A 27,167-nucleotide genomic window follows, 5' to 3' on the forward strand; every position below is an offset into this window, starting at 1 on the left:
CTGCCCCCACAGTGCAGCCCCCTCCCGTGTTGGTGGCGCAGTACGCTGAGGCTGCGGGGTAGGGGGGATAGCGAGGGAGGGGCCGGGGACTAGGCTCCCCGGCCGGGAGCTCAAGGGCCGGGCAGGACGGGCCCGCGGGCCATACTTTGCCCACACACTCTGGCCTAACACATGCCTGCCGTGAAGTTGTAGCTGGGCAACAGAGGCAGGCAGCGGCCAGCAGAGGGCACTTACAAGGAGAGATGGGGGTTAAAGCACAGTAACTCAGACTAAAGGGCCTCTTGGGGCAGGTTACATTATAGATGACACGGTGCTTAGATTTAAGTGCTAGTGATGAGCGCTTTGCAGTAGCTGAGACACTGGTTAAACGGGGGACTCGCCTCCTTTCAGCCCAGTTGTTTTCTCCTGCAGGTGAGCACCGAGTTCGTATTATGATTGTTGCCAGAGCAGCAGATCGATGTATTAGAGATACAGCAGATTCTAAGTACCTGAGGGAGACTCTGCTGCTGATTTGCTCCTGGGAACTGTTAGAAGTGGAGAGTAAAGTCTCCAAGGGTGAAACTGGTGTCCAGCGTTTCATGGCAGAGTTTCAGGATCTGGAGCCTGTGTTCTGCAGAAGCCAGGACCCATCAGGCATGCCTTTCCTCCCAATTAATTATCTTGCAAAACACTTTAAAGATGTAGAAAGCTATACAATAAGCGGTGAGCAGCAGTACTGGTTCACTCAGCACAGTTCTGAAGACCAAGGTTCTGATGAAAATACTCCTGTAGAGGCAGGGAGCTTTCCTCCAACAGCTCCTCGTTTTACCAATGATTTTTGATCTGTAGATCTCTTTTCAAAATGTCATTTGCATTTTCAAACAGCCCTGGGCTTATTAAATGCAAACAAACTAGGGTAGAACAACATTGCAGGGCTGTAAGAAACTGAAAAGAGCAAGATCATTCAGGTGTAATATTATCCCTCCCTCTCTATATACGCCCGTCGTCACCAGCTGTCAGAGCAGCTAAAAGCAATATAGCCAACATGCTGGCACAACAAGGTGAGTGAACGATTGGAGAAGTAGCCTTAAAGAGAACTGCAGTAATTAGCCCTAACATCTTTGTTACTGGAGAAAGACCAGTGCCATGTATCAAACTAAGTTTTAAGGCCCTGATTCAGCAAACCGCTTTAGGCACATGCATGCTTTTACCCGGTAAACAGCACAGATTATACCTATTCAGGGAGTTACCACCCCAGAGACTCTTTTCTTTCAGTTTTGTGATCATGCAACCAGCCCCAGGATCTGGGCAGAATCTAAGCCAAGTAGCCTAAGCCAAGCAGCTGTTCCATCAGGCACCCAGCAATCTCCCAGAGTTACAGATGCATTGCAGCCTTTGAAACCAGACACAAACAGACCCTTTCAAGTTAACAAGGCTCCAGTCCCCAGTGGATTAATCAGGGCCACCAAAGGCATGTTTTCCATCTGTTGTCATTTGGAGCTTAAGATGTGAAGTAAAAGATTAGAGTCTCCACGGAAAGGTTTTGTGGTTGTGAGCTGCCAACAGCTCTGTTTGTGGGATCTGCTCTTATGGAAATGTATTTGATCAAGGGAAAAATGGGCTTGCAGTTCTTCTGGTTGTTACATGCTCATTTCTGCTGGTTGCTGCACTGGGGTAGCTGGTGATGGTGGAGTACTAGCTAAACCTGGTTCCCAATTCCATTTCTGGACAGGACAATTAGGCCTGGTCTGCACTATGAGCTTATGTCGGCTTTAGCAGCATTAAATCCAAATTAACCCTGCACCCATCCACACAATGAAGCCATTTTTTCGAAACAAAGGGCTCTTAAAACCAATTTCTGTACTCTTCCCCAAGGAGGGGATTAGCGCTGAAATTGACATCGCCGTTTTGAATTAGGGTTAGTGTGGACCCAATTCGAAGGTATTGGCCTCCGGGAGCTATCCCACAGTGCACCATTGTGACTGCTCTGGACAGCACTCTGAACTCGGATGCACTGGCCAGGCATACAGGAAAAGCCCCGGGAATTTTTCAATCTCATTTCCTGTTTGGCCAGGCGAGCTCATCAGCGCAGGTGACGATACAGTCCCAGAATCGAAAAAGAGCTCCAGCAGGGACCGAACGGGATCTGATCGCTGTATGGGGAGAGGAATCCGTGCTTTCAGAACTACGTTCCAAAAGACGAAATGCCAAAACATTTCAAAAAAATCTCAGAGGCCATGAGGGACAGAGGCTACAGCAGGGACGCAACACAGTGCCGTGTGAAAGTTAAGGAGCTCAGACAAGCGTACCAGCCAAAGAATCAAACGGACACTCCGGGACAGAGCCCCAGACATGCCGCTTCTACGCTGAGCTGCATGCAATTCTAGGGGGGGCCGCAACCACCACCCCACCCCTGTCCATGGACTCCGAGGATGGGATACTCTCCGTCATGGCTGACGATTTTGCAGATGAGGAGGACGAGCTTGGGGAGAGCACACAGCACACCATTTTTCCATGGCATTAGCCGGCCCCATTAACACCATGATCTCCAAATCGTGGGGGAACGTGGTTTTAAAGAAAAGTGTGTTCATGTCCTGATCACCGCGCTGCCGTTGCCTCCTCGCCTGGTTTTTCAGGTGCTGGTTCTGCATACACCGCATGATAACGCGCGAGGTGTTTACAATGGTCATAACTGCTGCGGTGAGCTGAACGGGCTCCATGCTTGCCATGCTACGGCATCTGCTCCTGCTCGGGCAATCCAAGGAAAAGGGCACGAAACGATTGTTTGCCATTGCTCTGGCGGAGGGAGGGGCAACTGACAACATGGTTTACAGGGTTGGCTTACAGGGAATTAAAATCAACAAAGGGGGCGGCTTTGCGAGAAACAGAATGGCCCTTTCAAGGATAGAACTCAAAACTGGGTTTAGCAGGCCGTTGATTTCATGGAGGGAGGGAGAAGAAAATGAATACAAAACAAATCTGGTCTATTTCTTGTTTTGATCCACTTCATCTATCTTTATACATCTTGCTGGCAGCAGACTGTGCAGTACGACCTCTAGCTGTCATCATCTCCTGGGTGCTCGGCAGAAGACGGTGCAGTATGACTGCTGGCCATTGTCTTCTGCTGGCTGCACTGCCGGTAGGACTGAATCGCCATGAGACTAAACTTAAAAGGGAAATGACCTGGCTGAGTCACTCCCATGTTTGCCCAGGTGCCCCGACCTCACTGAGGTCGGTTAAAAGAGCACCCTGGACTACGTCGACGACGGCTACCAGTCATACTGCACTGACTGCTGCCAAAAGGCAATAAACTGTTGCTGTGTAGCAATGCAGTACCATGTCTGCCAGCAGCCAGGAGACATACGGTGATGGTTAGCTGAGCGGGCTCCATGCTTGCCGTGGTATGGCGTCTGCACAGATAACTCAAGAAAAAAGGCCCTTGCTTTCACGGAGGGAGGGAAGGGGGGCCTGACGATATGTACCCAGAACCACCCGCGACAATGTTTTAGCACCATCAGGCACTGGGATTTCTACCCAGAATTCCAATGGGCAGTAGAAACTGCGGGAACTGTGGGATAGCTACAGACAGTGCAATGCTCCGGAAGTCCATGGTTGCCTCGGTACTGGGGACATACTCCGCCGACTACATGCGCTTAGAGCATTTGTGTGGGGACACACACAATCGACTATATAAAAACGCTTTCTACAAAACCGACTTCTATAAATTCGACCTCATTTCGTAGTGTAGGCAAGGCCTTAGACAGGACAGTCACAGAAGAGGGAGAGTTTTAACGCAAGAGTTCCCATTTGATTTCTGCCGTATTTATCCCATTTGCGCTGCATATCCAGACTGCATGCAGCACTTTGACCCCAAAGTTCTCAAAACACTTGAAACAGGCTGGCTGAATGTCATTATCCCCGTTTTACAGACTGAGGAAACAGAGGCCCAAAGACGCTAAGTGTCAGAGCTGGGGAGGGAACTCAGGCCTCTTGAGTTGGCCTTAATATACTATGAAAAATCATTGATAATTTTCTGCTGGAATTTGGCAGTAATCAGCAGACTTCCCCCACAATCAGGTTTCTGTAGAGAGGATTTTCAAACCTATTCAGACCCTGAAATGAGTGCTTGAAAACACATTCACACAAAAAAGTTCTTGGCACAGTAAAACTGATCAGCACAACGACATGGAGTGGGTTAGAGAGCAGGAGATTCAGATAATTTCCAACTGATTTTCTACGTAGCCTTGGGCGAGTCACCTTCACCTCTGACCCTCAGTTTAGCAGCTTGTCAAGCTGTCACACTGCCCTACTTCAGATGGTACAAGGCTTAATTAACAGTCACTAAAAGCACCTCTCTATCCTCCGATGGCAGGTACCGAGTGCACAGTATTACAACATTCTGTGCTATTTAAAATGGCAATCAATACTGGCACCAAAGTTTATCGAGCTCAGAATGAAGACAAAACAGTTGTTGGTACTGAAGCAATTGCTGAAGTGCTGGAAATAGCAAACCCAGGTGAAGTCTGCATTCAGTAAGATCCCACTCCTTTTCATCCTGGTATTCTGCTGTTAATGTCCATGCAACAAAGATAAAACAAACACAGCGATGTGCAAACTTTGTTTAGGGTGCCAGAGTGCACAGAGGTGCAGATGTGCTGGGCTGCAATTGCGCAGATGTAGATTAGCAAGCAGCTCAGTAACAATGAGATTTAGGACTTTACCCGTTTCCTGTGTGCTCCTATGACCCTTCAAACAGCATCAGTAACGCACGTCTACTGAATCATTGCTTGCATTTGTCTGTCTTTTTCTCAGGAAACATTGCTTGCATTTGTCTGTCTTTTTCTCAGGTAGAATGGAAAGCCGGTAATGCCCACCCCCTCCATGCCCCAGGTTACCCTAAAGAAAGGGCTGTGTGCACCAACACCCAACCTACACAGCCAGAAGTGAGCTGAAGTCTTAGCAAGCTCACCACAAGCGAGGGATATTTCACTGGAGCTCAATACAGAGGAGGAGCAGGAGCAGAGATACAGGCTGGTGCAAAGACAGAAATTGGGGGGTTGGGATGGTCTCCCAACAGAGCGCAGTGCTAACAATAAGAGGATCTTTGCTCTAGAACAGACACAGCAGGAGTCCGACTCGGGCAGGCAGCCTCTCCCCTCCTTATCTACGGTACTGAGGAGACAGCAAGTCGAGACTGGACTCGCTCATTTATAAAATCGAACTTGAAATATTTATTATAAAAATACTCAAACTGCAACATGGGCTGGGAGAGCCAACTAATGTTAGCATCCGGCACTTCAGTCAGTGTGCGTGCCCTTGGCTCGCCAGTCATTCCCCTCAGTATACGGCAAGCAGCGTATAAATGGTCCCAGACTCATGTCCTCTTCCCACTTTCACACATCTGCTAGTCTCATATTTTGCCACATGAAATCGATGAACATGGAGGCTTGTACTAAGCGGCCTAGTCTCTGGAAATGGCGCTCTGCAAAGAGGAAAGAAAAATTATTGCTAAACAGAAAGGGTTAAGTACAAGGAAAATCAGGGAGAATTCTCTTTTCTGCCCTGACTGAGGCTAAGGGGGAAAGGAGAGGCTGCCAAGTGTGTATCATCTTCACAGGCTTTGAAAAATTGTGCTTCAGTGCTGGTAATAAGATGCCAGGAAGCAACAGTGCATTCCGCAGAGCACGGCCCAATACAGCTGGCAATACTGCGTGTGCTGTTGTCTACACGCTCTGTGCCCAAGGCACAGCTCAGACACCTGGCTCTAGGCATGGCCAGGATCAGGCGCCGCGTGCTGGTGCGGGGGGAGTTGCCACGGGAGCACCTCTGGATGGGTGAGCCACGGAGACAACTGTGCCACTGTTTTAATGGAGCCGAGATGCGGGCTCTTCTGTCACTCACCGGTGTAAGGCAGAAGGGATTCCACAGCAGTTTTAATCCCCTCATACTGCAGGAGACAATCCGGCGCTTCATGCTTTAGGAGGATTTCAAGGACAGCCTGAGCCTCGTGGCAGTTTCGAGAGTTTGTGTTCCAGGTCACCAAAAACTTCAACACTGACTCTACAGAGAAAAGCCAGAAAAGCAGTTCACACGCACCAGCTCAAGGGCAACATCACCCCACAAGAGATGCCAGTTCAGGAGGGATCTGTTCTTTTCATACCCGGCTGACCTGGCATGACCGAGTGACAAGCTTGGGGGCCAGTAGTAACTGTATATCAAGTCCCTCACTGGATTGACCGTGACACAGGTTGACTGAGAACAACTAATCAGTAACATATGGAAGTGGCCTTGTGAACAGAGACGGTGACAGGGATGCAAGTCTCCGGGTTCTAAATTCCTAACTCTGCTCCTGACCCAACTTGGGCAAGTTACTTATTCTCCTACGTGCCGCCATTTCCCCATCTGTAAAACAGGGCTAACAGAACATAGCTGCCTCCTAGGGGCGTTGTGATGCTTTGACACACCCGGATGGAAAATGCTACCAATGTGCAAAGGATCATTGCATGGCTGCGGTCTGTGGCCACAGACCAGCCTGGAGCAGGCTCAGGCCTACGTCACCACTGGCACCCTTACTGATAGCAGCAGCTGCGCTTGGTGAGGGTGGGAGGTCAGTGGTGAAGAGTGAAGATAAGGGAGATTCTAGTCCTAGTTTCAGTACAGAAAACAGGCTTCTAATCTAAATACTCTTTTAGTCACATGAACAATAGCTCAACCAACCTTTCTGATCCTTCCGCAGTCTAAGGATGTTCTTTTCTAAGTTCTCTTTCCCATTGGTTTCCTTAAGGATAACTAAAGGGGAAAGTGAAGAGACAGGAAATAATGATAAGATTAATTTCTAGAAAATAAAAAGATTTAAAATAAGAAGCCAAGCTTTGGAAGCAGGAAGTTTCCAACAATTTGGGATATTTAATGAGTGTGCAACACTATATCCTAAGGTGTGCTGTTGTGAAAACAGGTGTGCGCCTAGGAACTTACCTACACACAAAATAAGATTATGAAGGTTGCAAATTCAAACGCTCCAAAGTTAGGAAATACCAGTATTGCCCGTGAAACCTTAATTCTGGCCCCTCGTGCGGACGCATTATGATACAGTCTTTAATTACATGATCACATGGTTAAGGCAATTGAATGCTGCTCTAGAAAATTGGATGCTATCTCTGCCTCTGCCCCAGATCTCCTGTGTTCTTTTAACCATTTTTTGCGTACGCTCAGAGAACGTTTAGGATACTGTACTATGTCAGTACCCTGGATCAGCCCAATTCCTCATCACCAATGAAAAAACATGAAAGCTAGGCCTAGTTTCTCTGCCAAACTCTAAACCTGAATTTGATCTCCAGGAAAACCAAATCAGCAACCTGACCCTCAGCGCTGTGAAGAGCTGCTTGTGGAGAACTGCCATGAGCTAGGTGCTCGTTTAAAATGCAGACGAATACTGCAAAGTAACAATTAAGCTCAATAAAGATTCTGGTTTCAGGCTGTTGGCTTTAGGGATGAAAGCTGCCCTGTCTGCTAATGCAAGGCCCACTGCTCCTGGACAATCAGTCACTGTGCATGATGCTTACAGGAGCCATTGAGGTCTGTTCAGTGCTGTGTTTAACATCGGTCATGCTCTGACCTTTCCTGAGATGTGCTTGTGCTGTGAGATCAGAGGAAACACTTGCTGTTGGGCACAATGCAGTGGGGCATTGGTAATTTCAAATCAGAAAACAGAGATGACAAGAAAAGGGGAAAATAGAAGTGGGAGGCTCCTGGACTCTGGGTTTCTGTCTCTTTTACTTGACAGAAGGGGATGATTTGGAAGACACCAGAAAGAACCTTGACTGACAGTGGATACCTACCCTTGATCACTGTCAGCACCGTGTGTGGCCGATCCAAAGAGATTGCCAGCCCTAAAGCTTTCAGGTATTTCTTCTCATGGAGCAGGTTGGAAAGCTCTTGATCTCTGTAATGCAATCAGGAAGAAGAGGTTGTCAGAGGTTCATTTGCTTGAGAGAACAAAATGTTATACAAAATGCAGCAAATTCAATGGTAACAATGCGTAGAGATTTAATGCCAAGAAGTTAATAAAAGTAGGCTTCCCAGTGAAAACCTCAGTGTCATCATTGTGTCGATAATTATCCTGGCATTATGTTAAAAGGTTTCCTGAGCTATTCTGTGCTGGCTGACACAGGAGAAAATGAATGATGAGTAAGTTTCAATGGTCTGACTTGGCTTATCTCAGCAGTACAGAACCCTGAAGTTCACTGACTTCCAAGTTAATAGTTATTATATAAAGACTTTATGGGAAGCCAAGATAACCTACAGCAGCGGATGAAGAGACTAAGAGAGATTATGGGGCAGACAGCCAGATAAACAATGGCTTTGCTTTATGAATAAGAAGGAATGGGAAGGCTTTAAGTGCAGTTTCATGGGGATGGCACATGATAAAAGAGACAATATACTATCCCTAGTATTGCTCAGGGTTACTCACTTCATAATCTGCTCCTCTTGCTTAGCTTGCTCCTCTTCCAGCTCAATTTCAGTGACATCCTTTAACAGATCACAACACAGCCGCTGTCAGTCTTGCTTAAACAGAGTTTGATTTCCTCTTTATCCTCTTTAGCAAGATCTTTATGTGGGGTGTCAAATGCTGAATCTAGCTGCTCCCCAAATTATTTATAGCACCATGGACTCGGCCCCTTCCAAGCCATCACTTGTGCTCCCATTATGCCTCTCGTTGCTTGCAGGCTGCTCAGGGCCATTTCCTGTCCCTGCTTTTAGAGAGAAGTAGCCAGTGCTGATCTGGAGCCTGGCCGAAATCAGTATCTGCCTATTCCCATTTTACAGATGGGGAGGATGAGGAAAGCAGAACTCAGGCAGCCTGGCTCCCAGTCCTGGATTCTGACCACTAGACCACACTCCCTCAATTCTTTTCTTAAAGCAAATTGAAGGAGGACCATGTACGATACCTTCCACAGGATGACACAGGAATCGCTGGATGCTGTCACGACCAGGTCATCCTGTTTGTTACAGTGGAGACCCCACACTTTATCTTCGTGAGCGTCTAACGTTTTCACACACTCATTTGTTTTAATTGTCCAAAGTTTCAAGAGCCCATCGGAACCGCTTTTGGAAAGGAGAAAGAGAAACCAAACGTAAACCCCTGGACTTAAATCGGCACTGGACAGTCCTATTCTTGCTCTACTGCATCCTGTCAGAAGTGAGGGCTTGGTAAAAATGACACTCTCAAACCATCAAGGGACCGTGTCAGGTTAAAAATCATTTCAAACTAAACCAAATGATGCTATGAACATCCCCTTAGGGTATTCTTTCTATCCTGGCTATTCACGTAGCCCCGACCGATCATGGCAGTATCTGAGGCACTCAGAATCCGAATGTATGTAACCTCCCCCTGCACCCTGGGAGGCAGGGCAGTGCTGTTATCCCCATTGTACAGACAGGGAACTGAGGAGCAGAGAGAGTAAGTGACTTGCCAGGGACAGGAAGTTGGTAGCAGATATGGGAAATGAACCAGTGTCTCCCAAGACCCAGGCTAGCACTTTAGCCACTGAACCATTCTTCTTCTCTGAACTAAGAGCTTTAAACCCCAATTTACGTCTTGCTGTGTATGTAGTTCATTGTTTTTTTCCATTTCTCTGCTTGGACAGTGCAAAGATCATTCATTCAGGTTTTATTTCTGTTTATAACCAGTAAAGGCAGAAAATCCTTTCCTTGAGGGTTCTGCATTCGTTTCCCTTTGGCTGATTAACCCTTCCTCTGCTGCTCATGCCAGCTACAATAGATGAAATGCCCCTCCAGAGCTGCCCTCATATTGGATATATCTCATGTCCCAGATAGTTCAGCGGAGATTATGGGAACACAGCAGCACGGGTGCTAGACTGGAGGACAAATAGGGGAAGAACTAGCACTTCAGGAAAGCTGAGCAGAAATCCAGCATTTTCTCGTCAGCAAGGTGAACTTACAGTTCACTTCTGGGAAAGGGCTACAGTCAAGGTGGCTGGTGCTGACTCTTCTGGCTGCTGGTTTAAGAACCAAATCCCAGTGTCAGTGTAAGCAGGCCCAACTCCCACTGACCTCAATGGGAGCTTCACCTGCTTCCTCCAGAGCTGAATGTGGTTCCCTCTCTCGTCAGAATCCCACCTGCCAAGCACACCTCTCTCCTCGGGAAAGGGGATCATCAAATCAACAACTCAACCTCCTGCTCAAGCCTCTGTTTGCCAGTTCGCTGCACTGGCCTAGCTTCCCTTAGGCTCCCAGAGAAAGGTCATACCTACTAAGCAGCTGTGTCCCATGGCTCACGAAAACTATCTTCAGCACAGAGGCGTCATGACCTTCAAAAGTCTGGGGTGGAAAACAAACAGAAGATTAGACAGCCAGGTCACAGGGCAAACCTTGCCTCACTGTTTGGGGCTAGGAGGCAGTTTGGAATGGCGCTCTTCTTTCACAAGAACAAAATCTGTACCCAGATTCTAGATAAAGAAGTTCCAAGCAGGCAGACCATATCCCCGGAACCTGTGTTTTGCTGCAGGGTGGGAGAGATATGACGGAAGAAAAGACGCATCCCAGTACTACTTTATAGACGCTTAGTGTAACTGCTTGAACATGCAATCCAAGGATAAATCCCACATGGTGTCATCAGTGAGACATTTACATTAACTGGATCAGGCAGCTGCTGAAAAGTTGATTCACCTTCTTATTGTGTCAAGCAAACATTAAGATGGGAGATCACACCACTGGGGAAGAGCCACATGGGATCACAGCACTCGGACTGCTAAGTTATCTAAAAGTAGGAGCATGCAATAAGATGAGTGCAATGTAGCGTCATCCCCCTCCTTCTAATAATGAGACAGACTGACGGACTCGAGAGATGTTTCTCCATTGAAGACCAAGAGTCAAGTTACTCTGTTCTATGCCCATTTCCTCCAAGGTCCTGGCTGCGTCACATCAATCCAGCCTGCACTGCTCCTGGGTTGGCCAGGGAAGGAAGCAGGTTACTCAAGAGTACTGCTAAGGGGCTTGCTGCCTGTGCAGGCCTCAGATCTTGATGGCCTGGAGAACAAACCCAGGCCTGAACAGCTTTTCCCTCATCATGGGAGTGATATTACACTTCTGCTAGTCTGGCCAAGCCATGTCTGTCTGGAGCAGCCCTGATGAATCTCTGCCACATTCAGTGTTTGTCTAGACGACCCAGGAGTATGAATTTTCATTACCTTCAGACAGCTGAAGTCATGAATACCCCACAGCTTCACAGTGCCATCTGCTGAGGAGGTGGCCAAGACTTGATCCACAGGAGAAAACTGCACGCACCAGATCCCACGCGTGTGTCCTGAGAAGATGCCCATCAGAGAGCAATCAGGACAGGACCACAGCTTGGCCGTCCTGTCCTGTGAGCCAGTGGCAATCAGTTTGTCATTTGGAGAAACCGCCACACTATTTATATCCTAGACAAAGTCACACAGAAGGAACAAAGCAGTGAAATTCTTTTGCCAGCACTAACCAAACACCTGGTTAGCCCAGGGCTGAGAACAGAGGAGTGAGAGAGATACAAATTCTGAGACCTCAAGATTCATTGTTCCTGGGACTTTACCTGTTTTACAGCTAACACACCTGAGAAGATCTGTTACAGCTCAACTAGAAACTAAATACAACATTTTTCCATGATGTGATCTCCCCAGCACACGAAATCTTTCCTTTTGTGCAGCTGTTCTATGCTTATATGTTGGTGCCCCCAAGCCAAGTCCCACTAACTCCATCAGTCTCAGACACACATGTTTCTTGTCCTGATCTGAGATTCCTAGAGGAGAACTAAAACATCTGAATGAAAGCCACAGACAAAGAGGGGAGAAAAATACATAGACTATCAGGTTTGGAAGGGACCTTAGGAGGTCATCTAGTCCAACACCCTGCTCAAAGCAGGCACAATCCCCAATTTTTGCCCCAGATCCCTAAATGGCCCCCTCAAGGATTGAACTCACAACCCTGGGTTTAGCAGGCCAATGCTCAAACCACTTTGGGAAATTTTTTTTTTAGTGAAAGGAACAAATGGCTTCGGGGGGATTTCCCTAGCCTCCACTTTACAAATAAATCACTGATTTTCCTTGTCTGATGTCAGTGGAAGTTATTTCATCAGTCACGTTACTGCCTGGAATCCATAAACATATGTTTTACGAAGTACTGAACCTTGCGGCCAAAGGCACTCAAAGCACAGAACACAAGAACTGCCTCGCTGAGCTTTCACAGAAAAAGAACCTTCTCAAGTCCGCTGAGCTTTTACCTTGTCATGACCCCTCTCCGTCACGTGGGCATGAAGGATTTCAGGGCTGGAGACCAAGCCTGCTTTTGCTTTGGCAGTGAGGGACTCTGGGAGATTCCAGACTTTGATCGTACAGTCTTGGCTGGTGGTGACTACAAAGCTCTCTTTCATTCTGGAAGCGGGAGTTGGGGGGGGCAAGGGGGGAAATAGGAAAAGGAAAAATGTCAAATGCAATAAAGCAAAACAATTGCTTCACCTGCACAGAGAAAATGGCTTTTCTTTCTCTAGCGCCATCCTATGCACTCAGCTGGGATTTCAAACAGCTCAGTGTTTTAATGTTTTCCAAAGCTTCATTTTATTTCATTTCATTTCAACCCTTACAACAGTCCCCCGCAGTTCAGCTATTCGCCACAGGCATCATTACTCCTCTGGGCCAAATCTCACTTACTGAATTGCACCTTTTGAATACAGAAATTGGGCTGCAAAAAGACACAAATGTGAAGAAAGGAAACAAGTTTATAAACAAGCAAGATTTCCCAGCAAGTTCTCTTATCTCAGTATTTCTCCTCTGTCCCAAACCCTTACCCCTCTAATTGACCATAACGTAATCCAGGAGCTAGACAGACAAAGGCTCTTGCAGCTTTTTGTTCTTCTAGACAAACTTGAGCAAGGTGGACAAAGAGGAGAAGAGCAAACATAAGAGCTGGGGTTGGTGGGGCAACAGGGTGGACCAAAAAAGCCTCTCTTCCAATCTTATCACGTTACAAGTCAACACCTTCACCCTGACTGGCCTGGGCCACTGCAGAGGCAGCAGCCTTAGTTTACACAGGCTGTGGTTTCTTCATTGTGAACACAGACCACATGTAGGAAGAACGATGCCTCCGTTACCTTGAGCAAGAGAGAGCACCCACTCCATGGGCGTGACCTAATCCTTCGGCCATGCAGACCACCTCGCCGGCTTTACCCATCCGCCAAACCCGGAGGCTTCTGTCCTGAAACAGGAAAGGAGGAAAACAGTTACTCTGACAAGTGAACAGAGTAGTATTAATAGCCAGCGTGCTTGGTATTAAAAAAAAAATAATAAAAAAAGATCTGTCTGCAGTCATTTCATCACCACCACCTCAGGGCACAACCAGACAACCATAATGAGGGACTCCAGCTTACAGTCCAAGCAATATTCATAGAGCCATAGAAATGTAGGACTTAAGAGATTACTTAAATTCACTCTCCTGTGTTTAAAAATCTTTGAAGGGGATTCCACAACCTCCCTATTATCCTTTTCCAGTGCTCAGCTATTCTCAGAGTTAGAAAACTATCCTAATCCAACCTAAATCTCCGTTTCTGCAAACTAAACGAGACAAATTGAAGTTAATTTTAATGGTAAGCTAAAATTTACGTTAGTTACTTCATTTCTGAGCATGTTGAGACAGCCTGCCCCTTGCCTCCTTACCTCTGATCATCTATGCTACACACTGCTCCCAGCCACTTTTGCAGCAATGAATAGCTCTGAGCTCACATGCTGGAGAGAAACGCTTACTAACAGCAGCACAAATACTGAAGATCCTAGGAAGATCAAACAACTGGGATTTCCTGCTGGGACAGTATACTAAAACCAACCCATATTTTTCTAAGGACAATATTAAAAAAACGATAGGAATAAGGAGATAGATATCCAAGCTCTTTATAAATCCTATTTCAAAGGAGAGGTGGACAGAAGTTTCCATCATGGAAAGGACAAAAGCCCTTTCCAAAATCAAGGACAATGAGCAGAAAACTGCCCACAACAATAAAGATCACTGTAAGCAATGGGCCATCCTAAGCATCCAGGGAAGGAAATATTATATTACCTTAGCACAGCTAGAAAACATCAACCCCTTTCTGAAGACATCCAGGGCAAGAACTGTTTCTGAAAGGAAAGACGGCAGCAATTACTGTTAATTATTTGTAGCGCCTAGGAGCCCTAGTTGTGGGCCAGAACCCTATTGTCGTAGGTCTATTTCAAACAGAATAAAAAGATTAATTCGCAGTTCTTCAGAGCAGGGCCAAATATAAAACAAGAGATAACAGATAGAGGCAGACAGATGGGGCAGCGCAAGGAAACAATGGGAATACTGGTCAGCATACTCAGCAGTGGTCTCAGCACCACTGGGCTAACCACTGCCACATTGCTGTGATGGCTATGAAAAAAAAGGGGAGTTTTAAGAAGGGTTTTGAAGGATAATGAGTTTTGTGGATGGTTACAGGGAGCACCTCCCACGCATGAGGGGCAGCAACAAAATATTGTATTTAGACAACAGAAATGCATGAAATAATGCAGAGTCCACCACCCAGTAGGGGTGAGGGGAAGCTCTGTGGGACTTAAAAACACACCTACACTGTGGGCTCTGCTGTTTGCTAGTAAGTACTTGGCTAATTTTGAGGACCTGGTGTGATTTGATTAGACGCTTGCAGTCACTACCACTCAGAGTCGGTCTTCGCCCCCACACACGCTATCTAGAATTTAAGAAGATTTCAGTGCTGGCGAAAGATGCTAAACCAACAGCCCTGGAGAATAAAGGCTTCTTTTTATGCAAAACAGGGAAAGCATGGGAGCTTCCACACACACCGCCTGCAGAGCGGATGCCTCCACCCTGCTCTGGAGAACTAGAGGGCACTGCAGCCTTCACACAGATGAGTCTTGGGAGGAGAGAAGCCTGAGCCAGGGGCGACTCACACAGTTCCTCCCTGCCCATTGCAGAGCTGATAAGTCTCTAGGTCCCTGCATACCTGTGTGGCCATACAGGATCTGGCAGTGCGACGTTGCCAGCTCAAACACTTTCAGCTGAGGGCTGTTGGTAGCCACAACAATGTGAGAGTCAGCAGGGCCAAGGAACCGCACATCCAGAACCTCCTCGTTGTAACCTGCAAACTGAGGGCAACGAAACAAGAGACAGCTTAACAGACAAGGAATGAGCTGGCGAGAGAAGACCCAAATGACAGCTATGGTGGCTGGCAGCACTGCATTCATGTGCATGCCTGGGGGTTTTTCATTTGATGCCATGCTTAAAAACAATCTGACACAGCACAGCCTCCATTTAAATACATAGACATTTAAGGATGTGGCACATTCCTCGATGGTCTGTCCCTCACTGCCCTTTCATCTCTGTTTCATTTGTTTAAGAAGAAATCCCTGCAAAGAACAACCTATAACTCCTGATGCCAGGTCTTTGGTTCATACTGCATGGGCCCCAAATCAGTACAATGCAAAGCTCTCCCAAAGAAACCTTATCAATGAACCTGTGCTCTGCGCATTGGAAATAGATCTGAGTACCAAGGAGAAAAGGGTAAGAACATAAGAACGGCCACACTGGGTCAGACCAAAGGTTCATCTAGCCCAGTATCCTGTCTTCCGACAGTGACCAGTGCTGGGTGTCTCAGAGGGAATGAATAGAACAGGTAATCATCAAGTGATCCATCCCATCGCCCATTCTCAGCTTCTGGCAAACAGAGGCTAGGGACACCATCCCTGCCCATCCTGCCTAATAGCCATTGGTTGACCTATACTCCATGAACGTATCTAGTTCTTTTTTGAACCCTGTTATAGTCTTGGCCTTCACAACATCCTCTGGCAAGGAGTTCCACAGGTTGACTGTGCGTTGTGTGAAAAAATACTTCCTTTTGTTTGTTTTAAATCTGCTGCCTATTAATTTCATTTGGTGCCCCTTAGTTCTTGCGTTAGGAGAAGGAGTAAATAACATTTCCTTATTTACTTTCTCTACACCAGTCATGATTTTACAGACCTCTATCATATCTCCCCTTAGTCATCTCTTTTCCAAGCTGAAAAGTCCCAGTATTATTAATCTCTCCTCATACAGAAGCTGTTCCATACCCCTAATCATTTTTGTTGCCCTTTTCTGAACCTTTTCCAGTTCCAATATATCTTTTTTGAGATGGGGTGACTGCATCTGAACGCAGTATTCAAGATGTGGGCGTAGCATGAATTTATATAGAGGCAATATGATATTTTCTGTCTTATTATCTATCCCTTTCTTATTCCCAACATTCTGTTCGCTTTTTTGACTGCCGCTGCACATTGAGTGGATGTTTTCGGAGAACTATCCACAATGACTTCAAGATCTCTTTCTTGAGTGGTAACAGCTAATTTAGACCCCATCGTTTTATATGTAGCAACAGCTGGGGAAGATGGAACCATTAGACAAAATGTTGTCATTGAACATGGAGTTGTCCCAAGGCATGGTGGGGGAAGAGAAGAGGCACTGAGGTTTGGTACATGGTACCTGCTTCCTGAGCTGAAGTGTCTGGGCATCGTAGAAGATGATATTATGCTCTGCAGTCACAGTTGCGATCTCATTTTTCCCCGGCACCAGCATGCACTGTGTCAGACTGTGTGCGCTGCCCTCTTCTTTCTCCTTGGCGTCCACACGTTGGTACGGCACGGGCTGGGTGTACATGCAGGCAGCTGTGGCCGCATCCCAGATGTGCAGAACCCCTAATGCATGGGATGTACACTGCCTGTAAGTGGCATTACAATACCTGCACAGTATACTCAGAAAAGTCCTCCGAGGTGTGTCCGTTCAAACTCCAGCCTTGTCTACAGGAGACAGCTGTGCTGGTTTAAGTAACTGTGTGATTTTTAAACTGATTTAGTTCCGTGAAAGGCTGCCTGGACACTCTGACTTTGGTCTAAGCCAGACTTATCTCAGGTTAGCTAAAATTGATTAGGAACAGGTTTAAGATAAACCAAAATAAGCCACTCAAACTGAAGTGTCCACAGAGGGGTTTGCACTGGTTTAAAACTCGATTTCATTTAAACCAGTGCAATTTTCTCATGTAAACATGATGCCTAAAACAGAAGGTGTTTTCTAAATTAAATCTAGACTATGAAATCTGAGCAGGCGTTCATCCCCCACTCATCACCGTGGTATCTGGGACTGTAAAAGCTTAGCAGAAACGGGGAGGGAGAGAAAGTGCTGCCTTAAATATCCCAAGAGGGCCAGAACAGGTTCACTGAACTGGACCTGGCTTTCAACAGATACAAGACAATGGGAAGAATGCCGAGCCCTGACAATGGCTGGCCACAGAGTGTAATTTACTCCTTCTTACACCCCGGAGTCTGGCAGCGACAAGACAAGAAATTCCAAAGGGCTCACTCACCTTTGCTGCCAGCTGTGAGAAAGTGAAGCCCTCGTTTCTTCACACCCAAGTGTGAGAAATCTCCATCCTCGGGTAACAAAACTGCAGCCTCCACGCTCTGCGACAAACAATGAGGTGCAGTAAAAGGTAAGTCTAATTTAACAGCCTGAGTAACCACTTGGAATCATGAGCAGGTCCCTTTTCTCCTGACTAGAAGTCAAATACCACTGGGGAAGTAATCTCACCTCATATATAGGGACAGTCCTCTTGGCTTCTCTTGTTTTCAAGTCCCATACCATACAGATTTTATCACGACCAGAGCTGCAATAAAGGTTGTAAAGAAAAATTCACTATCAGCACCTTCCAGCCAAGACTGTCAAAGCAAAGTCAGACGTGGAGCTATGGCTAGTCAACCCCTCTCTAAGTCAGGTGCGGGATGAACAAAGCCACACACAACCCTGTGAGGCAGTTCAGTATTAACTCCAATTTACATATGGGGACACTGAGGCACAGAGCATGATTAGGTGAAACCCAGACCCTCAACCTCTCTCTCTCGGAGCCCCACCTGAGCCTCAATGTGCTGTACTGTCACCCCTTCCTTCCCTCGATAGCAAACCCCACGGGCAGCAAGAGAATGCCATATGTTTCTTAGGGAGGGGGAATCTAAATGGAGATCTGATAAGCTCATAACAAGTCTACCTGATGAGTGTGTCCTTATCTGCAGCAAAAGCCAGAGAGGTGACAGCACTGTAGTGGCCGTCGAGAGAGGCAATACACTTGCTGGATTTCAGGTCCCAGATCTGGATTTTATAGTCTATTGAGGAGGAGAAGAGCTGCAAGCGGGAGATATCGGGATGGAACTCGACGATGCTAGCGAGGGAGGGAGAGAGAGATTAACACAATGCAGGCACAAATCAACCAGCATCGTCTCTGATACGGCAATAACATAAATGTCTAGCATCTATAACAGACCATTCACATTACCTAAACTGGAGTTAAATTACTGCCCTCCTTTGTGGAATCTCGTTTATCCAGTCTGCCCACTGGAAAAATTTACCATAGGTCTTTGCCCTCGGAAATGCTCTAAAGAGTCCATAAATTGTCAATTGTGGGTGTCTCAACTTGAGTTCACAGAATTCCTTAACCATATCATCTCCCTCCCTATCTTTTCCTGCCAAAGCAACAGCCAGTTGTAGCCCTGGTCCCTCCGTTAGCAGATCAAAAATCGGAAACTGAAAACAAGTTTTGGACCCGCTCAGTACAAGTCATTTGCATTCCCCTTACCCAGAATGCTCTTCTTACTCAGTCATCTCAGGATAATACTAATGATCAGACGGGGATGGGGCCAAAAGGATTGGCAGTGATTGCAATTGTACAGCAAGATCTGCTAACAGAATTGGGGTCACAAACCCAGATCCCCAAGCTGCTGCTCCTTATTTCAGACAGAACATCTGGGTGGAAAACTGTCTCTGCTAGTTTCCCTAATGGAAAAGGGAGGCTAAGAAGATTTTCTCCTTACTGTACAACCCCCGAAGATCCTTTCAGGTTATGCGTGCAGTACTGTTTGACTACATCCCAGATTTTAATGGTACTGTCACAGCCACCTACAAGAAGAAAGGACATGAAGGAATTAACAACAGAAATGGGTAAAACAGCAGGGCTGGGACGCTAGCAGTTGTATCAGTTTCACAGATTACAAAAGCAGAAGAGGCAAAATGAGAGAGAGAGAGAGAGAACAGTTAGTCAAAACAGCTACCAGGGAGGTTGCACAGATTATAGCACTTTGCATTTTCAGAGGGCTTTGTAAGTATCTACTCACTGGTCCTCACAATAGACAGGTACTGTTACTGTCCTTACTCAGAGATGAGGACCCTGAGACACAGAAAAGTTAAAAAGGACTTGCCCAACCCCGCCGCACCCACTCCCTGTCCCACGAGCGAGTTTCAGAGCTTTCCAGATCTGTGCTCAGACCACTAGACAAGCTTCTCTCTCGGTGCATGTGACAATTTGTAGAATTTTCAATTAATAATATATTTTTACATAAAAACAACCTTCTTATTGCAATAACAGGAAAGCCTTGAGAGGCTCCCATTCAAACACTGTCACTGTCTAACATCACAGAAGTTAAGACCATTTCATCACAAAAACAGACTCCCACATCATGCGACACTGAAGTCAGACTGTACCTGTGGCCAGCAAAGTGGAAGTGGGGTCAAAGACCATGGCAGCCACTGGTGCTGTGTGCATTGCTTTCCATGTACGTCTACACTTGTTCTCTCGCCATTCCCACTGCTTTAACAGCAACGCCCGGCTTCCCGTCACAAGAATCTAACAGAAACACACAGCAGGAAAAAGATAAAAATACAGAGATTAAGTTAGCCAGTACATTCACATTCTGCGTTATGTTCACAGCGCAATTTAGAAAACCTAGAGACAGACAACAGTAGGAAATTTCAGTTACCAAAAGAAGCTAATTCTGAAACTAATATATTTACCAGCATTTTCTTTTTTTTATAGCAAAAGCCTGGAAGCCTTATAAATAACATAAAAATGTAAGTACATCACAATGCACCGGACAGAAACGCAATGCTGTAGTGCAACAAACAGATACTTAATATATATATATAGGGGGGTGGGAATTGTAAGTTTAGAAGTAACTGCTAGTCTTTCAGAAGCAGGCACTACAGATAATAACAAACAGCTAATAAAGGCCTGTTGTAATAATTGGGCCTACAAATTTACTGTAATTGTGAGATGTGAATAAGTTCATAAAATATCACAATAACCTAGAACAATAAATGGTGATGGGGAAAAGATGCAAAAGGGATACAGAACCAATTAGGACAAACAAAAAGGCCTATTCATATAACTCAATGACTGTGTTAAAATTATGCCTGATAAACTAGAGAAGGAACCAGAAATTGACAGATCAAAATTGGTGTGTCAGAAATTAGGCCAAATAAAAGAATGAGGGAATGGACTATTCCACCAATCGCTCCCTTTGGGGTCCTCAAAAGAAAAGACTTTTGGGGAAAATAAAAGTCAAGCTAACAACAGTTGCTGGCTGGGAGAGAGGCGAAACAGAAGAAGCTAGCTACACCAGCATGGCTGCTGCTCCCACCATCTTCTGGGACCCTGGGATCCACCATGACACCGTTGGGCCTTTGTCATCCTGATCCTGAGAGATGTCCTGACCTGACCAGACCAGGCCAGGCCAGGCCAGAGAGAAGGACCCAGATGACATCATCTCTGCTGGCTCTGGCTAAATCTTGTTGGGATCCCAGAGTTTTGGTTCTTGCTGTCACCTTCCTCCCCACTGTGTGTTCTTTTTCTTTCCCACCTTCCTTCTCCTTTTTCTTACTTCTTTCTTTTTGTCTTCTGTCTGACAAGCATCTGGATTAGCCAGGCAAGACTATACATTTTGCAACATTGCTGTAAGTTAAAAGCAATGCCCTAAACAGCCTGATGCTGGTACAAGTTTGCCAGGTCTTGGGAGTGGCCGATGAGACCATGTGCCATGCCTATGTTTCTCCAGCAGTGAGGCTGCAAGTGAAAGTCAACACCAGAGACAGAGGCTGCATTTTCTCTCTCTACTATTCTTTTCTCTTCCCTCTTGTGTTTGCCTTGTTTTGTCTTCTAGGGAACAAACAGCAACTACAATAGCTCCAGTCCATTTCAACTACCTTCTCTTTTCCCCAAAAAGGACAGTTGTTACCACCTTTAAAATGTGGAAGTTGTTAGAAAGAAAGCCTTAACATTTTACATGCTTTTGCGGTTTTTCTTTCTTTTCTGCATCTTTAGTAAAAGGTTAAAAAACAAACAAACAAACAAGCAGTGTTTGCCAGTGTACTAAGCAGACTGATGTCTCTGTTTACGAAACCCCAAACTTTGTTTAAAACTGTTCAGTGTTGGACAGTGACTGGGTCACATTAACATCTTTGGCTCTTTGGGTCATAATATTCCATCAAAATTAATACCATAGGCTCCAATCCTGCAAACGCTTAAGCACACGCATATTTGCAAGAATGGGTCTAGAGTTAGCTCATAGAGTAAATTAAAATAGCAGCCAGTACAATCTATGCACATGCACAAATTGAATATATTTGATTGTATCCCTTTCCCTCTATGTTTTTTGTCTTCTTAGATTATAAGATTTTTGAGACAGGGACCATTTCCCTATATGTGTTTGCTCGGAGCTTGTCACAATAAAGTTTCAATCCAGATTGTGACCTCTGGGCACTATTGTAACATAATTATTAAATAATAATTCCCTTTAATTTATACAGGATGCAAGTTTGTTGGAAGTAGCAATTCAGACTGCACAAAATGTATTAGAAAATCCTGTCAGAAATTAAAGATGGGAGAGTCCAAACAGACCCCATTTGGACCATCGCCCTTTGCGAGCGTTGCTGACATGATTATTTACGGGACCTATTAAAGTGGAATGGAAAATAAGGAACCAAGTGTAACTTGTCATATACCTCATCATCAGGGCTAAGAACAAATGATGTAATGTCCTCCTGATCATCCTATAAATGGAAGAAAGAGGCAGTTAAATCATCTGTGCAATATTTTTAAATGCCATGTTGCCCTATTCTCTTTACAGGTTTTACATTGCCTACTCATGCTACATTGCTTCTTGCGCTCACTGAGTGTGCGCTTCATCACAGAATCTCCTGCCGAGGAAACTGCAGAATACCCATGAACAAGTAAGACTAACAGGACTGGGTACATTGTACCGGGCTAAGAAATCCTGGTTCCCACAATGCTACACTTCTTTCCCGGACTGAGAGTTCCAACCTGCTGAGGTGGGGCACAGGGACAGAAACAGGGTGAAGTGTGTGAGTGAGATTCCCAGGAAGCTGCTTCTAGCTTTCATTTAGCTCATGTCACTGTCAAGTGCAGACTCTTCATTTCAGTGGCAATCCAAAGGTGAATCATTTCCAGAGAGAAAAGGAGGACTTGTGGCACCTTAGAGACTAACCAATTTATTAGAGCATAAGCTTTCGTGAGCTACAGCTCACTTCCTCAGATGCATATCGTGGAAACTGCAGCAGGCTTTATATATACACAGAGAATATGAAACAATACCTATTCCCACCCCACTGTCCTGCTGGTAATAGCTTATCTAAAGTGATTTCCAGCACAAATCCAGGTTTTCTCACCCTCCACCCCCCCACACAAATTCACTCTCCTGCTGGTGATAGCCCATCCAAAGTGACAACTCTTTACACAATGTGCATGACAATCAAGCTGGGCTATTTCCTGCATAAATCCAGGTTCTCACATCCCCCCCACCCCCATACACACACAAACTCACTCTCCTGCTGGTAATAGCTCATCCAAACTGACCACTCTTCAAGTTAAAATCCAAGTTAAACCAGAACATCTGGGGGGGGGGGGGTAGGAAAAAACAAGAGGAAACAGGCTACCTTGCATAATGACTTAGCCACTCCAAGTCTCTATTTAAGCCTAAATTAATAGTATCCAATTTGCAAATGAATTCCAATTCAGCAGTTTCTCGCTGGAGTCTGGATTTGAAGTTTTTTTGTTTTAAGATAGCGACCTTCATGTCTGTGATCGCGTGACCAGAGAGATTGAAGTGTTCTCCGACTGGTTTATGAATGTTACAATTCTTGACATCTGATTTGTGTCCATTTATTCTTTTACGTAGAGACTGTCCAGTTTGACCAATGTACATGGCAGAGGGGCATTGCTGGCACATGATGGCATATATCACATTGGTGGATGTGCAGGTGAACGAGCCTCTGATAGTGTGGCTGATGTTATTAGGCCCTGTGATGGTGTCCCCTGAATAGATATGTGGGCACAGTTGGCAACGGGCTTTGTTGCAAGGATAAGTTCCTGGGTTAGTGGTTCTGTTGTGTGGTATGTGGTTGTTGGTGAGTATTTGCTTCAGGTTGCGGGGCTGTCTGTAGGCAAGGACTGGCCTGTCTCCCAAGATTTGTGAGAGTGTTGGGTCATCCTTTAGGATAGGTTGTAGATCCTTAATAATGCGTTGGAGGGGTTTTAGTTGGGGGCTGAAGGTGACGGCTAGTGGCGTTCTGTTATTTTCTTTGTTAGGCCTGTCCTGTAGTAGGTAACTTCTGGGAACTCTTCTGGCTCTATCAATCTGTTTCTTTACTTCTGCAGGTGGGTATTGTATTCTTTTTGCGAATACAGACTAACACGGCTGCTACTCTGAAACCTGTCATTTCCAGAGAGACTGTTCACAGGCAAGTTTCCTACTCTGACCAGAAGGCTCCCATGCTAACTATATTGCTTCAGCCCACCAGGATGCATGTCCGCAAGCACATCTCACTACCGGGGTCTGGAATTTGAGACTAAATCTAATTTCCCATGATAAATAACAAGTACATAAGAACCACCATGCTGGGTCAGACCAATGGTGCGTCTAGCCCAGTGTCCTGGCCTCAGAGCGGCCAGTGCCAGCGCATCAGAGGGAATGAACAGAACAGGACAGTTTTGAGTGATCTATCCTGTCGTCCAGTCCCAGCTTCTGCCAGTGGGAGGTTTAAGGACACCTGGAGCATGTGGTTGCATCCTTGACCATCTTGGCTAACAGCCATTGAGGGAACTATCCTCCATGAGCTGATCTAATTCTTTTTTAACTCAGTTATACTTTTGGCCTTCACTGCATCCCCTGACAACGAGTTCCACAGGTTGACTGTGAGTTCCATGAAGAAGTACTCTCTTTTGTTTGTTTTAAACCTGCTGGCCTATTAATTTTACCCAGTAACCCCTGGTTCTTGTGTTATGTGCAGGAGTAAATAACACTTCCTTATTCACTTCATACAGTCGTGATTTTATGGACCTCTATCATATCCCACCCTTAGTCATCTCTTTTCTAAGCTGAAAAGTCCCAGTCTTTTTCATCTCTCCTCATACGGAAGCTGTTCCATCCCCATGATCATTTTTGTTGTCCTTCTCTGCACCTTTTCCAATTCCAATATATCTTTTTTGAGATGGAGTGATCGGAACTGCACGCAGTTTTCAAGGTGTACCGGGGATTTATATAGTGGACCATGACTGCACAGACCCCACTTGGATGGGTAGGAAAGTGGTCCATTCAAGAAGAAAAACCTGTGTGTACAAAAGTACTGGGAAAAAAAAACATTTCCTTTCATTCCATCTTCAGACAGTGCTTGTTCATGGAAACTCAGAACTGCTTCTTTGCACCACTGAAAAAGGCCCTCTTTTATACTGAGACATGAAACTGTATTAGCCACTTCCTAGCAAGAACTAAACTTTGAAAATGTTTTCAAATCTCATTGTAGTCAGGAACATAGCAAATAAATAATGTATCTGTCTGGATTTAGATACATTTCTCATTCTTCAATACTCAAACTTTCTTCTCAATGCCTTTAGATGAATGCCCCAGTAATAAAGGTAAAACACCCTTTGAAAGTCATTTGAAAATACTGAATTAAATACATCACGTTAGTAGATAAAAGTTAATCTAGAAAACTTAAGTTAGTTTGATTTTGCATCATCTCACCTGTTCGATGCTATGAACAAGTGCTCCTGTTGCAATGTCCATTATATTTAGTTTTGTCCCACAGGGGCAAAACACATGTTTTCCATCTCGGCTGATCTAGAAAAAAAAACAAAAAAGTTTATGGCACCAAAAAGAGAGTTAATATATGTATCATTGTTTACTTTCCTCCCCCAAGATTTCAGTAAAAGAATTTGGGGTTTGGCATTACCTGAACTTTCCCTCCTTTGTAGAAAGGCTCAATTTTCCTAGACACAGCATAGCTGAAAGGATAAAAAGAAACAGAAATAGAGGAACAGTTAAAATAGACTGATTTGTTTACACCATTTTCATTAAAAGCACTTTGAAGTGATTATTCATATGCAGGAACACTATATGTATACGTCTTACCAGAATTAAACCTGCTAGAAAAATTGTAGCTAAATAAATATCAGAAAATAAAAAAAGACCAACATGTGCTATGTATAGAAAGAAATGGATTATCTGAGTCATGTACCAGCAACATAAATTACAGTAAAATACTTCTGTGTAACTGCTCAAGTCTATTCCTGTAACATCTTTTCCTTTATGAATTCCTGCTTCAAGTTTGTGAAGACAAGCGAGTCCAACAACAAACTATGCTGGATTTCCCAGAATTTTATTGTTTTGTACAGGGACTAGTGAAAGTTCACAGTTTCTAATAGAGCTGCGTTATTGCACTAAAAGCATCAGAGGCTGACACAGCAAACATGCGCCACCGAGACAGCACTGTAACCACCAGTGATTCAATGTGCATCATGTTACGTTTAGGTGATCTGGAACAAAAACTCTGATTCTAATGTAGCAGAATCAGAATGTTGTACTGCTGTAAAACAGTAGCCTGTGCACAAAATCTGCTCCCTAGCAGTGAAGATAATAAGCACTGTTAAAAACCTATAGAATGTAACAGAGGATAAGATCCTGACTAAAGTGGGTTTGACAAATCTGACAGTTCTCTACAGTACAGAATCATTCTATATTAAATCTACCAGCTTTCTCTTAAGGAGATGAGACCAATATGCCAGAGGTAGAACCCTCACTCCCAACGTGTTCTGTGGGTGTTATTAAATAACAATTACTAAGTGGCGGCACTTTGGAAGGAAGGGAGAAGAGCCATGAGACAATTGTGGGTCATAGCCTGGTGAGGGGAAAACAAATGGTATCTGACAAACTCGATATTACGTCTGTGTGACAGAATCCCAGGCTTGCCCCATCTGCACAACAGCACAGAGACAGCCACTGGCCTGGCACCCTCCCAGCCGCCTTCCTGGCGGACACCCCTGTGCCACAGCACCCCTTCCCGCCACAGCTACACCAGGGCTCCCACCATGGCACCCCCACGGTGATGGCACGAACGTGCCCCTCCCCATTGGCGGCAGCACAGACGGAGAATGGCTCCCCCACACCACCCCCAAAAGGCTTTCGGATCTCTGAGACACAAGGGACCCCACAGGCCCTTTTTGCTCCCTGGGACCCCTGTCTTCCTCCCTGGGGCTCTCAGCTCCCGTCCAGGCTCCTTTGCTCCCTGGGGATCTCAGCTCCCCCTCCCCCGCCAGCCCCTTTTCTCCCTAGGGATCTCAGCCACCCCCTCCCCCTTCCTCCCTGGGGATCTCAGCTCCCCTCCCCCGCCGGCCCCTTTTCTCCCTGGGGCTCTCAGACACCCCCTCCCCCTTCCTCCCTGGGGATCTCAGCCACCCCCTCCCCCTTCCTCCTTGGGGATCTCAGCCACCCCCTCCCCCGCCGGCCCCTTTTCTCCCTGGGGATCTCAGCCCCCTCCCTTCCTCCCTAGGGATCTCAGCCCCCCCCTCCCCCTTCCTCTCTGGGGCTCTCAGCCACCGCCTCCCCCTTCCTCCCTGGGGATCTCAGCCACCCCCTCCCCCTTCCTCCCTGGGGATCTCAGCCACCCCCTCCCCCGCCGGCCCCTTTTCTCCCTGGGGCTCTCAGCCCCCCCCTTCCTCCCTAGGGATCTCAGCCCCCCCTCCCCCTTCCTCTCTGGGGCTCTCAGCTCCCCTCCCCCGCCGGCCCCTTTGCTCCCTGGGGCTCCCCCCTCCCCTCTGGCGGCCCCTTTGCTCCCTGGGGCTCCCGCCGTCCCCTCCGCTCACTTGGATTTGAAGCGCACGGGCGCGCTGCCGGGGCGGGTGGCCGCCATGCTCCCGCCGGGCCCCTCAGCGGCTCGGACTCTCGCCGCCCCGCCCCCAGGGAGCACGCGTGGTTCCGGCGCTCTCAGGTTGCCAAGGGCGAAAGCATCACTTCCGGCGCTCCCTCGTG

General features: G+C 46.2%; 1 protein-coding gene across 1 annotated transcript; it reads right to left on the reverse strand.

The window, feature by feature from the left end:
• Positions 1 to 5,186: 5,186 nt before the first annotated feature.
• On the reverse strand, positions 5,187 to 27,148 carry TBL3 (transducin beta like 3). Its single transcript, XM_084642054.1, has 22 exons — positions 27,002 to 27,148; positions 25,093 to 25,144; positions 24,885 to 24,980; positions 21,847 to 21,894; positions 19,552 to 19,693; positions 18,885 to 18,969; positions 18,065 to 18,235; positions 17,611 to 17,686; positions 17,387 to 17,483; positions 16,510 to 16,721; positions 14,999 to 15,140; positions 14,080 to 14,138; positions 13,121 to 13,224; positions 12,254 to 12,404; positions 11,190 to 11,420; positions 10,250 to 10,320; positions 8,928 to 9,084; positions 8,450 to 8,508; positions 7,818 to 7,921; positions 6,697 to 6,768; positions 5,881 to 6,039; positions 5,187 to 5,461 (listed from the first exon to the last, which is right to left on the reverse strand). Exons 1-22 carry the CDS (start codon positions 27,046 to 27,048, stop codon positions 5,373 to 5,375), a joined length of 2,424 nt encoding a protein of 807 aa, XP_084498180.1. The 5' UTR covers positions 27,049 to 27,148; the 3' UTR covers positions 5,187 to 5,372.
• Positions 27,149 to 27,167: the final 19 nt, after the last annotated feature.

The sequence above is a fragment of the Lepidochelys olivacea genome (assembly GCF_965140295.1).
Source record: "Lepidochelys olivacea isolate rLepOli2 genome assembly, chromosome: 10".
Lineage (NCBI taxonomy): Eukaryota > Metazoa > Chordata > Testudines > Cheloniidae > Lepidochelys > Lepidochelys olivacea.

Coding starts and splice junctions, on each gene's coding strand:
- TBL3 (XM_084642054.1), bottom strand. CDS start 27,048: ATGGCGGCCACCCGCCCCGGCAGCGCGCCCGTGCGCTTCAAATCCAA. Junction 25,145..27,001: donor CCCGTGCGCTTCAAATCCAA/GTGAGCGGAGGG, acceptor TTATCCTTTCAG/CTATGCTGTGTCTAGGAAAA. Junction 18,970..19,551: donor TTCCACTTTGCTGGCCACAG/GTACAGTCTGAC, acceptor TTCTTCTTGTAG/GTGGCTGTGACAGTACCATT.